At 43.2% G+C, this 16,359-nt stretch overlaps 2 protein-coding genes across 10 annotated transcripts in view; one reads left to right on the top strand and one right to left on the bottom strand.

The window, feature by feature from the left end:
* Window positions 1-100: 100 nt before the first annotated feature.
* Window positions 101-9,414, bottom strand: dync2i1 (dynein 2 intermediate chain 1). Of its 8 annotated transcripts, none has more exons than XM_042710273.1 (24): window positions 9,280-9,414; window positions 8,720-8,773; window positions 7,978-8,623; window positions 7,810-7,874; window positions 7,400-7,603; window positions 7,162-7,233; window positions 6,813-6,884; window positions 6,671-6,676; window positions 6,303-6,504; window positions 5,814-5,916; window positions 5,381-5,510; window positions 5,161-5,272; window positions 4,958-5,052; window positions 4,681-4,810; window positions 3,734-3,906; window positions 3,357-3,519; window positions 2,922-3,035; window positions 2,722-2,783; window positions 2,562-2,613; window positions 2,372-2,435; window positions 2,104-2,203; window positions 1,766-1,897; window positions 1,369-1,592; window positions 101-1,081 (listed from the first exon to the last, which is right to left on the bottom strand). In XM_042710273.1, the coding sequence occupies exons 1-24, from the start codon at window positions 9,286-9,288 to the stop codon at window positions 910-912; spliced, it is 3,156 nt and encodes a 1,051-aa protein (XP_042566207.1). In that variant the 5' UTR covers window positions 9,289-9,414; the 3' UTR covers window positions 101-909. The 8 variants fall into 8 exon arrangements, with proteins under 8 accessions (XP_042566207.1, XP_042566209.1, XP_042566210.1 ...); XM_042710275.1 differs by having other exon boundaries at window positions 9,323-9,383; XM_042710276.1 differs by lacking the exon at window positions 9,280-9,414 and adding an exon at window positions 8,921-9,239.
* A 1,663-nt stretch (window positions 9,415-11,077) lies between these two features.
* The window catches only part of esyt2b (extended synaptotagmin-like protein 2b), a 34,490-nt gene continuing 29,208 nt past the window's right edge, over window positions 11,078-16,359 (top strand). For both annotated transcript variants that reach the window (XM_031583961.2, XM_031583960.2), the window contains exon 1: window positions 11,078-12,057. In XM_031583961.2, coding sequence (XP_031439821.1) covers window positions 11,662-12,057 — 396 coding nt within the window. In that variant the 5' untranslated portion in view covers window positions 11,078-11,661. The remainder of the gene's footprint in view (window positions 12,058-16,359) is intronic.

Here is a 16,359-nt window from a genome sequence, read left to right as displayed (position 1 = left end):
AATAAACATTTTTTAATCAATAATTTCGTGTTTAAATGTTTATTGGTTGACTATAAAGCCTCGTGGCTACGGCCGAACACCACCCGTGGGAATATCCCTTACCTACCCCACTCGCACTCGTACTATATTGCTTAATTTTATAAATCCACCGGCGACTACAATTCGTTGCTAGGATACTAGTCGCTCAGAAAAGGCATTCGGTGAGCATTGAAGGTTCTCTCTGGTGAAGGTTTACTTGCTCTTTTTTAGCATGCAACTTAATTAGAAAGGCATGTTTTAAATATCCAACAAGAGCAGTTGAAAAATAAGGTATAAGGTAAATAAAAAGTGAAATAATATTTAACAGGAGAGATAATAATTCACATACCCAGTCTTTATTACAAAGACATTTTTTTAATGTTTTGGACCCAATACAATCAGCACATATAGTCTACAATACTATTTACAAAATTATTTTTAAAACCAATAAAAGAAATTCAGCTTTAAAGTAATGGAACAAGATCATTTCTTCCCTGAGGTGAATCGAAGTTCCATTCTCAAACTCTTTGGATTTTTTTGTTGTATATTTCCAATGAACTACGCTGTCACTGGGTCATAAAAATCTCTATTAGCAAATGCTAATTACTTACTGTTGACTGGATGATTTCCAATAAATTCGTATGGCAAGTGCAGAAGTATGTGCCACTGCGGCACTTCAAGAGTGTTATCACAAATGTGACATCTAAAGCAATAAATACAATTCTGTACTAAATATAAGCCATGATATGGTTCTACACAGCTCTGTCAATTGTTTACAAAAATAAGTGGAGAACTAGTGCGTTCTCTGACCTCCTTGTGCCAAACTATTGAGAATCAAGATCATGTGTATAGTCACTCTGTAGGCCAGACTGGTGAGCTCAGGCACTCGGTTTACAAAGCGTCACGCATTAGGCTGTCCAGCTTCTCGCTGTCTGCAAGGGTAGGCACAGTGAACCGCTTCCTGAAATAATGAATCTCAATCCTCCCAGAATGCTTTGCCAGCGCTATGCCAGAGTACATGTTCTGTGTGGCAGGGTCTCCAAACACAGCCATGGTGGTCACACTGATTGGAGACGGAAAAGGACAACAAAATCAAGATTTACATATTGCAATGTCTTCATACTTGAAAATAAATTTAGTAGAAAATAAACGTCTTGATTAATTTGTTTTAAGTATATTTCATTCAGGTTGGGAGACATAAAATGACAGCGATATACAAAAAGTTCACACTTTTCTAAAAGAAAAAGAAAAACTTTCTGCCATTATCACTTAACATTGTATGAGGTGAGACTTTACCCCCTTGATTGTAAACAACGTATTTCATCACGACCACAGCAGGCCTGCACTGACCTGTCCACATCAATTCTCTCTGTGAGGACAGGGCGCTGTTGGTCTTCCACGAGGTTCCAGAGGTGCAGACAGGACGCTGCGTCCAGAACACAGAAAACAGCAGGCCGGGTCAGAGCCCACTGGACCGAGACGACCGCTTCCCCACCGGTGCTGCCAGACCACTCCAACAGAGGCTGCTCACTCTGTATTGAGTGTAGCCGTACACTGCCATCACCACAGCCCACCTATAGCACAAACACATGGAGCCACACAAACACAAAAAACGCACATATGCAATCTTGTTCAATTTGAATACACTCAAATGCACCCCCCTCCCCCCGCAAGTTCACACTATACCATACACTAAGACGCAAACAGCGCCCATATTCAAAAAACATTGCCAAATGTAAGCACTCACCAAGAAGTGGGGCTGTCCATTGGAGCAGAACTCCAGAGAGCTGATCTGCACAGGCCTAAAGCCAGCCACCTGAGGACTGTAGAACTTAGGAGGGGCCTTGAGGCCATGCCTGGTCCCATGGTTTACTACACCCTGTCATTGAAACAGAGGAACATCCTGCACCTCACATTTTACATCAGATCCACTTCATCACATGAACAGAACAAACAGGACAGTATTCAACAAGCACTTGTGACTTTGTACTCCATGAACAATCCTTTAGTTTGTTATTATGCTATGTCATTACTACAGTATTTATCTGACAAAAGAGTAAAAAGAAAAAGTGGGTTGACACTGACCATGTTTGTGCCTATGAAGTAGTGGCTGGAGTCAGAGGGGAGGAACTTCAATAACAGGGCCTGCAGTGGTCCTGGGTGAGTGACATCATGAGGGGAAGACCTGTTGCAGACATTGAAATGGAAGTGGTTTTGTGTGTGTGTGTGTGTGTGTGTGTGTGTGTGTGTGTGTGTGTGTGTGCGCGTGTGTTGGTGTGCTGCAGTTACAGACACAAACACACACTAATAATGTAAATAGAACGAGAGGTATGCCCACACATTTATACCTTACCTTGAGTCACATGTCTGCAGAGTGGAGCTGTGGAGCAGTTTCACCTTCCCACCAGGCCGCAACCCTACAGGAGATCCAGGTAGAAAAGAAAGAAAAAAAACACACAATCATCCTACTGAACCTTCCATCACCCAAAAACTGAACAGTGAGAAGAATCAAACTGGCAGTATCACACTGCAAGAGGGCTCACCCAGATCGGTCTGTGATCCAGCGTCACTGGATTTGGGAAGCTCTACAACAACCTGATGGCAAGAGACACACAGTCAGGTTTGTCAAGGCAACAGATTACCTCGAGAACATGCTCTGAATTTTCCGTTTGGCCAGAATCAGTGAACTGAACTTGGGCTTACCCAGAGATTAAGCACCCCTTTCTCATCAAGTGAGGCTAACAGAAAGGACAATCCCAACGATTCTGAATGAAAAAAAAAAAAAAATGAAAATCTCACAATGTCATAACATGCTAAAATTATTTACACGAAATCATGTGCAGAACCCAGTGCACCGTTATAACGTGGTTTATTATTGTGGTCAGGCAGGCTGTTGTCTTCACCTTCCTGGTTTACCAGCAGGGGGAGCTCTGGTCTGAGTCCCTCAGACACAGGAACGGTGACAGGCTCCACGGCCCGCACAGTAGACAGGTGGCCAGACACTGAGAGCACAGCATCTATGGGGCAGAGGAACAAGGTCAAAGGTCATCCTTAAAGTCAGAAACATAAACAACCACTACGCTCATCATGCCTCAGAACACTGATATCACTGGAACAACCTGAGATGAGGCGAGTATCTAATATATGAAGCTAATTACACAGGCACCTGCCTTTGTCCCAATAATTTAGCCCAAGCAGAGGTTGCATCATACGTTCGGCCTCAAGTCGGGACCGTATTCTCACTACTATGACATCTTGAAACTGTGACAGCAGGTGCAGTAAAAAAATGCTCATGTCTGTGAATAGCCTGCAGTGGCAGCAGTCTGCTTAGGACTGACCAGTGGAAAAGGTGGGGTAGCGCAGAATCCAGTCACTCTCTCCTATCTTCAGGCTGTAGTGGCTGCTGGAGGGCTCCCTCAGGTCCCATAGCACCACGGAGCCCACAGAGGTACCAGCAAACACCAGTGTGGCCTTCCCTGGACTGAAACAACAGCAGCAAACCTGGGAGAAGGGAAGTGTTTGGGAGAGACAGGAAGTGGAACAGAAAAGATGAGAGACGATGTAATGAACATAGATGCTAACAGGCAGTGATAGAAAAAACAGACAAGTCAACGTTGATGACAGTGTGTGAGTGTGTGTTGCGAGATGATAAGAGACAGAATGACATTAACTGTACAAAATCAAAATGAAATGAGCACACTTCTTTGGTCAGTACCTCTGACTCGTAGACCAGGGTCTTTTGAGGCCTGGACGGCTCCCAGATGTTCCACACGCAGATGATGCTCTGGGAGTCCAGGCGCACGGCGCTGGGTTTGGTGGATGGGGCATGGACAGAGAGGAGGGTCTGCCGCTGTGCATCGGAGAAGTGGAGGTGGCTGACCTGCCGACCTACACACGCGCACGCACACACACACACACACACACACACACACACACACACACACACACACACACACACACACACACACACACACACACACACACACACACACACACACACACACAAACACACACACACACACACACACACACACACACACACAAACACACACACACACACACACACACACACACACACACACACACACACACACACAGAGACACAAAAAGGTCAAAGACTGGCCAGAGAGTTCCATCTGCTAGATACTGTTATAGACCACAGTCCCTGACAGGCCAGTGCCATTTTCTGACCAGAGTTTCCACTGGCCTGTTTTTGTCAACAGAGGCGATGAATTACTCCTCGGGTAGTCGCTACTGTCCTGCCTAAGAGCACTCAAGCTCCTGATTTATCACCTGGGAGTGCAGAAAGACAAACAAACCCACACAGGTTTGAGAGAGGGCATGCTGACAGAGGGCAATCTTCTTTCGTTAATTAATGACCGTGATGCAAGTCACTGTCTGGGATGAAAACGCAAAGGTGTGCTCATGTGACGCGCGCGCACGCACACACACACACACACACACACACACACACACACACAGACTCAGAGGACCATAATGTTTCTATCAACCATCTGGATGTACCAAGCAAATGTGCTGTAGGGAAACGTATTGAGTGCCATTAGCAGGCTGAGTGAATGAGTAGAGGAACAACATGGCCCAGCCCTTTTACTCAGAATGGGAGACCCCCCCCTTGCTCTGAATCATGAGCAGCAGGCATACCGTGCAGGAAGGGCAACCTGGTGTTAAGCTGCAGGCAGCCGTCGCTGAAGGACAGGGAGTCCGACTGGGACTTGAACCTGGTCAGAGCGTGTCTTTCTGCCCGGTCCTCCTCCAGAAGCACCGACATCACCTGCCAGGGACAGACAGTCTCTCAGTTATCCTGATCGTGAAACAAGAGTGCTTAGAGAACTGCCAGCATTTCCACAGAGCTGAGGCTCTGATTAAAATAGACTCCACGAGAGCTATTTAATGCTGCCAAAGAGGCTTTCCTGTGCACCTGTGTCGCAGAGCGCAAAAAAGACACCAGGCGCCGGGAGTCGAAATTCGTCCTGAGGGTGACGTCAACCACGGCGTCCTGGGACTGGTCAGGTCCTGTGACGGCAACAGAAGAGAAGAGAATACAGCAAAGGGTAAAGGTCAACAAGCTTTTCATAGATAGGAGCTTAATAAACAGAATTTCAGTGCTGTCCTCCGCTGTACCTCCACACGATATGCTGGTTTCAGCTGGATGCTGTGTCCACTTGTCACTCGTGTCTGTCTCCTCCGTCTGTACCTCTCTGTCTGTGTTCTCTTCATTACATTGGACATAGGCCTGAAAAACGATCTCATCATTAATGCATCATGGTTGACAAAGAATTATGATAATACTGTTGGGACATGGAAACTACATATCTTAATTGATGCCATAATGTGGACTGACCTGTTTGGTGTTTGTGGTCCCAAAGCTTTTGATGTACATGTCGTACTCATTGACAGGGGGCAGGTCGAGGACGGAGAAGGTGATGGAGAAGTCCAGATCAATCATCCGAAGCAGTTCAGCACTGCGCTTCCTACCAGGCAATCATAGTCCACAACTCAAGTCACTCATGGCTTACAGCTAGACAGCTGGACCATCAAATTGATTAGATAGAGGATGGGGACTATATCCTGACCCTAAAATAGAAGTTGATTTCAAATCTAATGTTCACAACTTTTGCTGTTAATTTTTTTTTTATATATATATATACAGTACTTTTGTTGCAAAGCAAACTAAGCAAGAGTCTAGACATCTGTAATATTTCCAGAGAAAATGCACAGAAAACATAGTGTGAAGAGGAATGAATGGATGTTTTTCATTTTGTAAGAACACCTACTTCTGTCTGCTAGACACCTTCTTGCTGACTTCCCGACGCTTTGCTGAAACAAAGTCTATGACTCCTCTGTGCTGACGACCTCGGGGTGGCTGAGTTTCAGTGTCTGAGGTTTAAACGCATGGAGACAAATTAATGCTACAGCAGATCTTAGACAGTGGAAAAAGGGGTACATGATTTCACACAGGAAATTGTTCATCCATAATTAATAGGTCTTCTCTTAAAACTAGACATCTGGTACCATATTTTAAATATGATTTATAATAGCACAATCCACTTCATGCATTTCATTTACTTCATACAATAACACAATGTTTAAGTCCTCTCTCTGAAAACACACTGACTTACAAAAAAAACATGGTTGATTGTTTTCATTCAGATTACAAAATATGAAATGGAAAATGATCCATTTCATAAGCATACAGACATTCCAAGTGTTTGATGTTCTATTTACTAACGAGACAAGAGGGTTCACATTCTGTCTGTGTTTACCGGTCCTGGGTGTCAAGCTCTCCTCAGTCCTGGGTCGTGACTGGGAGGATCCCGCTCGTTCATTTTCCTCATCCATGGCCCTCTGGATGGCTCTGATCTCCTCTCTCCTCTGTGGGCTTAGGTCGTCTTCTTTATCGTCTTGCTTTTCCTCTCCTGAAGCATGTTCATCTTCATCAGCATCCTCAAAATCCTCTTCATAATCCTGAAGAAAAGCGTGTATGTTGCCAGTCATTAACAGAGGCAAATTAGTACTTGGAGAATTGACCTGGTAACACACATTGTGTGTGTGTGTGTGTGTGTGTGTGTGTAAATAATAGGGGGGGGAACTATACTAGAGGGAGAAATTAAACAAAATATAAATCACTCACCATTTTCTTGGTGTTAAAGTATCCATTTTAAAGCATGCAAAATAAATATTGTCAACATTTAATAGATAAAATGAACTAAAAAAAGATGAAACTGTGGAGAAAATAAAATCTCACAACAGATTTTTTTTTTTTTTTTTTTTACCTCAAAATCTTCCTCATAATCCACCTCCTCATAGTCCCCACTCGGTGGCTTTTCTGTATCTTCATTTTCAACCTTATATGAAAAACAGAAATTAGTTTGAGCAAACATTCAATAAGATGCATATCAGATGCATAAGCCATTCAGCAAGGGAGACATTTAAGAAGCTTGTGGGAAAATGACACCATGCAAGGGAGAGAGCAAAGCAATGTTACAATGCAGCAGGCCAGCTAAGAACAACCCAGGGTGATGACATGCTTTTCCTCCATACGATAAGAATAGAAAGACGCAGACCAAACACAAAGCTATCAGCTAATAGAGGAATAAATGCCATTTTAGAGATCATTCTTACAGGAATATCTGGGTCATTAAAGTCCCCCTGACTAGATCTCCAGGTTGACTGGGATTTCACCACCATTTGATCCTATTACATCATGGAACACAGAGAAACACTAGGTGAGGGTCAAGTTGGGAGACCAGTTAAGGCCTGGAAATGTTTCATGACACTACACAAACCTCACACATATCAATAATCCATTTATTAAACATGAAATGACAAACCCACATACATAAACAGCACTGGTTTTTACCTTTCTATCTTTTCTGTTGTCTTTGTCCTTATGACTAGATGTTGTTCCCCTCTTCATCTGTTCTGACTCTTCCCTGTGTCTCTTCTCTGGTTCCTCCCTCGCTCTCTCCCGGTCTCGGTCCCTCTCACCATGAATACGTCCCTCGGAACCCCCGTGGTCACGGTGGCGTCGCTCCCGTTCTGAATTTCGCATCTCACTGGCACCCTACCCAACCAAATATCAGGAGTCCATGATTACACACTCACAGTTAAATCCAGCATCTGGAGGAAGCTGCCTTAATGTTTACTGACAAGTCAGTTGCATATATACAAGGGCTTTGTAATCATGCAGAGACTCTTTCTTCTGCAGAAGTAATGAAGTGCACTACCGGAGTTATAAAGTGCAATACAAGGAAATGGGGTCACCCTTACACGGTGCTCTCTCTCTTTTCGTCTTTTTTCTCCCACCTCTTTCTCCATTCTGTGTTCTCTCTGTTCTGAAAAGAGAGCGCTGACGTCAATAATGAGAAACCCCAAACATTACACAACCATTATACCAAGCATGTCATTTCATTAGTTATTTTTTTTACATCAACTCACCTCGGCCTTCTTTGTATCCAGAGAGCTCATGGTCACCATGCCGTTCTCTTCTTTCTCTTTCTCTGTTTCTTTCCTTCCCCTCTCTGTGCACACTCTCTTTCATGTGGTCCCTGGATCTGTTTCTCTCTCTCCTATCGCGCTCTGTTTCTATCTCTCCATCCTGTAATCTCGCTCTAGTAACATCTCCTGCCATGTCTCTTTCACTCCTTCGTTCCCTTTCTCTCTCTGCTCTTCTTTTGTCCCTCTCCCTCTCTTTTTCCCTCTCTGACATTACTTCCTTATATTTCTCTCGCTCCTTTTCTTTATCTCTAGTCTCCTTCTCTACTCTATCATGTCTCTTATCTCTACTATTAATGTCTACCCCTTTGTCCTTCTCTCGATCCTTTCGTTGTTCTCTTTCTCGTTCATTTCTCCCATTCGCTTTCTCTCTGGGGTCCTCTCTTCTTCTGTCCATATCTCTGTACCTCTCCAGTTCTCTATGTTTTGTACGCTCTTTTTGTTCTCTCTCTTTAAGTTTCTCTTTGTCTCTTGTCTCTTCTCGTTCATGGTCTCTTTGTCGACGGTCCACAGATGCTCCACTCCTGTGTCTCCTTTCATCCTCACTGCGTCGCATTTTCTCTCCTCTCTTGATATCTTCCTCATATCCCTGGTATTAACAATAAGTGGGGTTTTATCGATAACATCACAAAACACACAGGTAATATTTCACAAATCAAGCCCAGTGCATAGCTCATCACATTACCCGCATGTGTTTCTTTAGTTCGTCTGTTCTCCAAGTGTCTTCTTTTGTGATTTTCTTTAAAAAAACATTACTCAACTTAACAGTAAATTGCACGTGTTATGGTATTCACAGTTTGTTACAGTGAGTGGTTTCCTCTAAACAGAAAGGACATAACTTAGGTCATGTTGCTATGAGATCCGATATCTAAGAGGTGGTTCTTACCATGACTAACTAGATAACTTAACGTTATGCCTATCGAATTTGATTTTATGCCATTCCAACCACACAACATCGTTGAAGACAGAACTCCCAACACTACCGTGGTAGCGATACTAACTAAAATGCATGATACAACTTGCGGCAAAACGAGCTAACTAGCTAATTGACATTGACTAGCAGGGCGGGTAATCAGCTTAGTTGCTAAAAGATCACTTTTTAAAAGTAGCAATCTGAGCTAACGTTACGATAACTGACAAGCTAGCAAGCTATCATTAGCTAGCTCATATCGTTTAATCTTACACTAGCATGTATTGGCAAGCATGGCTAATTTTCTGAAGACGAATGTGTAAAACGATATTTACCCTATTCATGATACATACTGCTGAGAGTCTACTCGAACCTCACCATTAAAATGCTAACTATTCTGCCGCAACAGATTTGTGTTTACACTCTTCACCGCCATGACACCATGGCAGACTGCGTCGTTATCATGGCAACAGGACACAAAATGTTCAATTGGCCATGCCTCTTCTTCTTCTTCTTATGGGCTTTAAGTAGGCTGAGGAGTGCACAGGCGCACTGTTGCCTCTTAACGGTTGGAGGTAGTATAAATGGTAGATGCTGTGTGCATACTGCACACAAATATCACTGTAAAAGAAAAATGTTAGTCATTGCCACATAGCTCCATAACTGTACCAGAAATTATGTGGTTGTACCAGATTCTCAGGTTGTATCCTCACTGTAAAACTGTTGTGATGTTAACTCCCTTATCCCAATAATTGACAGAACACAACCATAACATTTTCTTTTTCCTTTATATTATTACAGCATCAGAGACTAAGAAACTGACATAATGAAGAACACTGGCTCTATGCTAGGAACTTCTCTGGAGCTCTTTAGGCTGGCTGTTGAAGGATGTTGCAGATTGCTCAACTTAACAAACACTTTACATCCCCTCCCTAGCCTACTGGTCAAACAGCATATACTTTCATTATGAAGCTTCAGCTCATGTTATGAGAGAGAGAGAAGAGGAGAGAAAAACAGGAAGATCCCCTTTTTATGCTAACTGTCAGTATATTGTCATTGCTTTTAGAGTGCATTGACCTGACATCTGGTCATAGAAATACGGTGTGAATGTGTAAACAAAGGTCAAGTACAATAACTCATATTCTAAAGATAGCCTACATGAAGATATATCACATAGGTTTTTAAAATAGAGATGTACCATCTTTGTAGGGCACCAATATATGTCAACCTCTGCCTAGCAGATTTCCTTTTAAGAATCCCAGAAAACAACAGACCTCTAAAAGAAAAAACATTGCAGGTCTGGTTGGTCAGAATACCAAACCAGGATTTCCTTGTGTTTTCAGTACCAGAACAAGATATTCATAAGCCTTTAATGATCAGCCCAGCCACATATCAAATTCAAACTTTTGTATTACTTAACATTTATTAACACATCATCTTGAAACATTTTTTCCACTCGGTTGAATTATGTTACAGACAGAAATCACAACATGGCCTTGTTAGAATTGTCCTTTTGTTTTTTGTTCTTAGTGAGTACTGTACATAAATAATATCATACACAGTGCTTCTAGTTTTGCAAACACAGGCATTGCAATATGAACTAAAAAGGGCTAAGAAGTCCTTTTGAATAATCACAGAAATCTATTGGTTATAGTACTTGGCAGTGCTGCTTTTAGATGAGGCTTCCTTTACCAGAAGTCACAGTAAGCAACAGAAATATTCAGAGTGGACACAGGCTATTCAGAACATACTATCAAGAACATTCAGAACGTACTGGTCAAGAACTGTGTATGTCCCATGGCGTGACATTAACACTGTTTTGCAAAAAGAGCATCTGCCCAAGGCAAAAGAGCAAATAGCATCTGCTTTCGCCAGCAAGCTAGGCAAGATGGTTTGAACGGCATTTTTTACGTGTGTGAACTGGAATTTCTGGGATTATTTTCAGGGGGAGACAGACGTCTCGCAGAGAGGCAGAGAAAGTAGTAGCTGCATCAATGGGCTGCTCCTATCTCTCTCACTGCTCTTGTTTTCTTGGGACTTCTGACTTTTGTACTTGCAACCTGCAACCACTGGATGGCGATGTCGCGCTGGTCTCAGCCTGTGTGAGTTCGCCTATTCAAATGAATGCGTATGATGGTTTCACCCTGGACTGGACACAAGAACGTGCAGAGAGAGAGCGAGAGAGAGAGCGCGCGCGTGTCCCAAATCAACGCGGGTGTATCGATAGTTAAAAGGGTCTCGCGCAGCTACAGAGGGTGACGCGATGGACTGGGAAAGTGTATGAGATTAACATGATTGTAGATGCCAACGAAGGATATATGAAGAGGTCTACAACGATAATTGTTAATAGAAACATTATGCATAGTCTTCAAAACGGAGAGGGTTAAATAGCCGATGTTCTCCTCAAAATGGAACGGGGCGTGAGTGACTTAACCTGAGATACAACCAAATATGGGGACACCAACTTTCGGGATTTGGAGATGAGGCTCGCAAAGCGTGATTCTTTCGTAAATGTGTGCTTGTGTGTTGCTATGTTTACAAATATAACATGGCAAAGCAAACTAGTATAACGTTATGTCCATGTCGTATTAGGCAACATTATACTCAGTGACAGTCCGAGCATCCCCTTTAAATCACTGCCAAACTTGAAGGGACATTTACCTCAACTGGATTGCACGCCACCAAAGCCGAAGGACACTCACCCTGCTCGGCTTGACATGATAAAGGAGAACATGACGGCAGTACGAGGAGCTCATTCACACCCGGCAGGTTCCGCAGGGCCAAAAGACAGTGGGCAGAGTGTACCGGACACCCCGACCAAGCCAAACCCCGCTCTACCGGCGGACTTCACGGATGAGCCCGTATCTTCTACGAATGACTTGGTTTGCACATGGAGACAGTTTGCGAAAACTTTTATGTTAATTTTCCCTATTTACGTTCTGGGGTATTTTGAGTTTAGTTTCAGTTGGCTTTTAATTGGACTCGCTGTATTTTTCTTCTGGAGGAAGAACGCGGGAAGTAAAAACTCGAGACTAAGCAGAGCCTTGTCATTCTTTGACCAAGAGGAGAGAAGTTTCAAGCAGAGCCTGGTGTCATCAGAGCTACCGTCATGGGTAAGAGATACAGTAGGCCTGTCAATAAGTTCACCACCCCTATAGCCGAAATTTTCAATTGAATATTGGGTTAAAGTTGTAACGGCTCTCTGGGTTCAGATGAAGTGAAGCTTACGTTTATATGAACCCTTAGGTTACTGTATAGGCTATTAATGGCGTTAAGTTTAAGCCTCAGTTAAAATCTGTGTTTAAAATGTGGATGCTTACAGTAGCCTATGCAATATGCCTCATTCATGAACGGTTTGGTGTTACCTTTGGTCTAATTAGGGTTAAAATGTTATTTATCGTCATAAAACTATAATCGTCATATTAACACAGAAATATATATCAGTATTACTGGAAAAGATGATGCATTGTATTCTCATCCCTATAAGAGTGGTCTTTTCAAAATGATTTAAATTGAATCTCTTATCGTTTGAGCTAATTATTTAAAAGACCTAATCAGTAGCCTCAGCAAAAGAGTTGCCACCGTGTGATCTGGGATATACATGCTGTGTTGTAGCCAGTCATTAGAGAAACAGTTTGAGGTCCACAGCTGATGTTTAAGGCAGCTGTCCTCAGAAGTGACACAAGCCCTAAGCTTGCTTTAAAAACAGTGATGACTCCCCTCCAGGGATATATCAGCCAAACAAAACAACGGGCTTGAGGCGTGTGTGTGTGTGTGTGTGTGTGTGTGAGATGCTGTCCAATCCTTTACACTGCATTAGGGAAGGTGTGTCCCCAAGGGAAGTCCTACTGCCAAGTCAGGGGAACGAGGTATTGTGAGAGCCAAATGCTTGAGGCAGGACATGAAGCATATAACACTGGGCATTATTTGGTCTTCTGCACTATCTCTGCAAAATCCCTCCCTATGATGAAGATTTTGTCATGACAACAACAGTTTTTCCCCCTGACATGGCAACAAAAGATGTGTGGTTTGTTACTGTTCTTATTCATTGGACGATGTGAGCACTAACACATGCTACTTAGAACATGTTCTGCTATCCAATTCTTACTCTATTCCTATCCCAGATGCTGGGGCATCAGCATACTGTTACGCTTAATGTGGACTTAACGCAAACATGAGTTCTTTGTTGTGGTAGGTGTTGAGAGAAAAGGGTGATGGGAAGACCAAATGGACCCATTCTGCTCTCGACTTCCATCTTGCGTGTGATTTCCGTTTCCATTCAGGACAGAGCAGCTTTTGCCTCTGAAACAGAGAGAGAGTGGACAGGCTGTATGTCTCTGTGTAGGTGTTGAAGAGATATGAGCTCGCGATAGGAGCCTGTCAAGCAACATGGTCATATATCTCAGCAGGAGTTAATGTAGGCCAAACTAATGTGTAGGAGGCCCCCAATCTTTTTCACAGTGCTGTTTCGATTGATTATTATTGATCAGAGTCCCTGTAACATGCCAGTAAGGATCTTTCCTTAACCGGTGGGGACATCATGTTCTGTCATCCTCATTAGTTTAATGTAAATCAGTCAGAAGCTTACACTGTAGAAGGTGATGAACTCAGTATGAAGTTCTCATAGAGATTGTTTAATTGGGTTTTGCCTGTAAATGACATTACAGGCCGTTCTACTAGAGAGCTGGCAGGCGTGAGGATGGGGGCAAATCAGAGAGCCTCATGATGTGCCCACAGACTGCCTTTACACATTACCAGTGCTGACTCCTCACAGACATAGATACGGTCTGAGGCATGCAAGTCATACTCGCACTCTTAACTTGAAGGTGATAGGTGTGTGTGTGTGTGTGTATTTGCATCTGCATATCAGGAAAGCACTCCAGTGCTTTACAGTATGGTTTTCAAAGGCAAAATTTAGGTTGAGTGGTTCCTGTTTGCACATCGGTCTTACATTTGAGCCTTTTCAAACCACTATTGCCGTAACTGAACACATGAAGTGCTAACAGGCAGAGTGTGTTGATAGCACTCTCTTACGACACTCATAACAATACATGTTTAAGAAAAGAGGAGTGATAACACCTCATCTTAAACCCTTAGCAGGTATGGAATATGGGTCATGACATGGCCTAGTGCTCAATCAGCTGGATAGACTGCAGTCAGATCCTGGTTGAACGTATCCGGTTCACAGACTCAATGCAATTTCTATGTTGACTTCAAAATGAGTACGATTTGACCCCAGAGAGAGCCAGCCAATTACATTTGCTGTGTGAGAGAGAACACAGCGTGTTCTCATCCAGACTGCTATTTTCTGCCAACTGGCAGGCAAACTGCAGTGGGATGTAGTGGAGTCAAGCTGAGGTGAGATCTGAAAGGGAAACACACTTCAGGGAGGGAGAAGCAGCTTTACAATTCTTATCATTTTTCTTGTCTGCACTCAGCTCTCCACCACTGCACTCATTAAGGGAAGACTTGCTCATCAGTAAAAAAAAAAAAAGAAGAGGTCCTTAAAGGATCTACTAGAATAGATTTACATGCTTCAATTAGCCAAAAACACATTATTTTTCTTACACTGCTCATCTCTCTTCACCCTCTGTTTGAAACGCTTAGAGTGCTATCAACACACTCTGCCTGTTAGCACTTCATGCGCTTAGAGCTCCTGTCTTTAAGACCCCCCCCCCCACACACACACACCTCCCCTGTCGATGAGTCCAGTGTGCTCTGATTGGTCATCTCCTTGGGCAATAACATGGCCATTGGGTAATAAGGATTGTGCTAGCACATTTAACACACTAAAGGAAATGGAAAAACTGGAAAAGGATAATAGGTACGCTTTAATGTTTTATGCTTCAGCTGCTGCATTACACAGTCTGTAATGAACTAAAGTAACACAGAGCGCTCTTAAAATAAGCAAATAAATAAATACCGCTAATCCTTTGAAACTCCTCAATCCCAGCAGTATTTGAAGTGTCTGTCTTTGAAACCCATTTCACCTCTTGCCCACCATTGTCATACTCAACCTCCTCTCACCTCAACCTCCAACCTCCGCTCACACGTGAAAATGCAGCTTGCAGTACTATTTGATGAGATTGGGTAGAGGATAAGCCAATAAATAATTAAATAGATATATAAATAGAATTGACTCAAGACAGAGGATGAAGCTGTTTTAGCCTGTTTTTTTTAAGACCTTCCCCCCCTTCTCCAGTGTCATCACCCCAGCTCCCCCTTGGCTGCCCAGCTGTAGGAGACAGTTAAACTGCCTGTCTGCCAGCAGCAGTGGCCGTGGCAGCAGGCTAGATATTGCTGTGCTGTCATGTCGCATCGCAGGCGCTGGCTAAGGATAACTCCCGCCAGTGTGTTTGGCTTTGGAAATAAATCTAGCTTGAGTCATAAGACCTTCTGTAGATCCCCTGCAGAATGGAGTGGAATAGACTCGCCGCCACTCACCGCTCTCAGTATGTGATGGCCAAAAAAGAATGCAGAGGAGCGTCTCAAGGCAAGGCATACTAGCCCTGCTGTCTTATCTGGGGAAGAGGCTGAGGACATGTGTTGTTATGCTAGCTTGTAAAACTGAATGGGGTATTATTTCACTGGAGTTATATTTTATTTATTCTTCTGGTAACGTCCTCAGTCAGTAAATACAAGCTCAAAAGGCGTTTTAATCTGAAGCTGATTCCGACGTTGAGTTCCCCCTTGAGAGCTGTCTCATGTCCTCTGGTTCAAGTGCTCTGTGGCTTTTAAATTAACTACTCTGTCATCCACTGTCTTTTTGTCAATCAAAATATTACTTCCCCATAGTGAAGCTTAAGCTAAGTGGGATGGGAATGATAACAGCGTTATTATAATGGAATTTGACATTTGAAAACCAATCCAAATGCCTGTTCAAGGAGGAGTAGGAGGCTCAAAGTACACAGGTATGTGGATGGTTCCTAGAAGTCGGTAGGGGTTGCCCTGCATGTGCCTGCTTTCTTCAAGGCCACGATTTCTGTGAACTCTTGTCACAAAGTGCTAAACTTTCTAAGAGATGGATGTGAGTAATGTAACCCACCATTCTTGTTTTTCTTACATATAGATATACCATCAGTTCAAGGTTCGGGTGTGTCTGTTTACCATTAGGCTAAGTGTTACACAGAGGAACAGAGCAGAGGTATGTGACAATAGATCCCTAACATCAACTCAGGGATGAAAATGTCCTGCTCTTTCTTTCTTCCTCGGCAGTTCTCTGAGGCTGTCACAGCAACGCAGCATCAGCGTTTTCTCTTTCACTACCCGTTGCTGAGGCCTACTCAGCTCCTGCTAATGTGCCCACTCATATACACACGCAGGCACTCTGAGACAGCTGGCTTTCAGTTGTAAGCATTGATGACTTGGAGCAAACATTACTTTGTTGTTTCTTTGAAAAAGGAGTCACTGTATAT

The sequence above is a fragment of the Clupea harengus genome, chromosome 17, assembly GCF_900700415.2.
Source record: "Clupea harengus chromosome 17, Ch_v2.0.2, whole genome shotgun sequence".
Classification (NCBI taxonomy): domain Eukaryota; kingdom Metazoa; phylum Chordata; class Actinopteri; order Clupeiformes; family Clupeidae; genus Clupea; species Clupea harengus.
This window is presented reverse-complemented; position numbering and strand designations above follow the sequence as displayed.

Coding starts and splice junctions, on each gene's coding strand:
- dync2i1 (XM_042710273.1), bottom strand. Junction 5,511..5,813: donor AAGGTGTCTAGCAGACAGAA/GTAGGTGTTCTT, acceptor ATTGCCTGGTAG/GAAGCGCAGTGCTGAACTGC. Junction 3,036..3,356: donor CTACCCCACCTTTTCCACTG/GTCAGTCCTAAG, acceptor TCTGCCCCATAG/ATGCTGTGCTCTCAGTGTCT.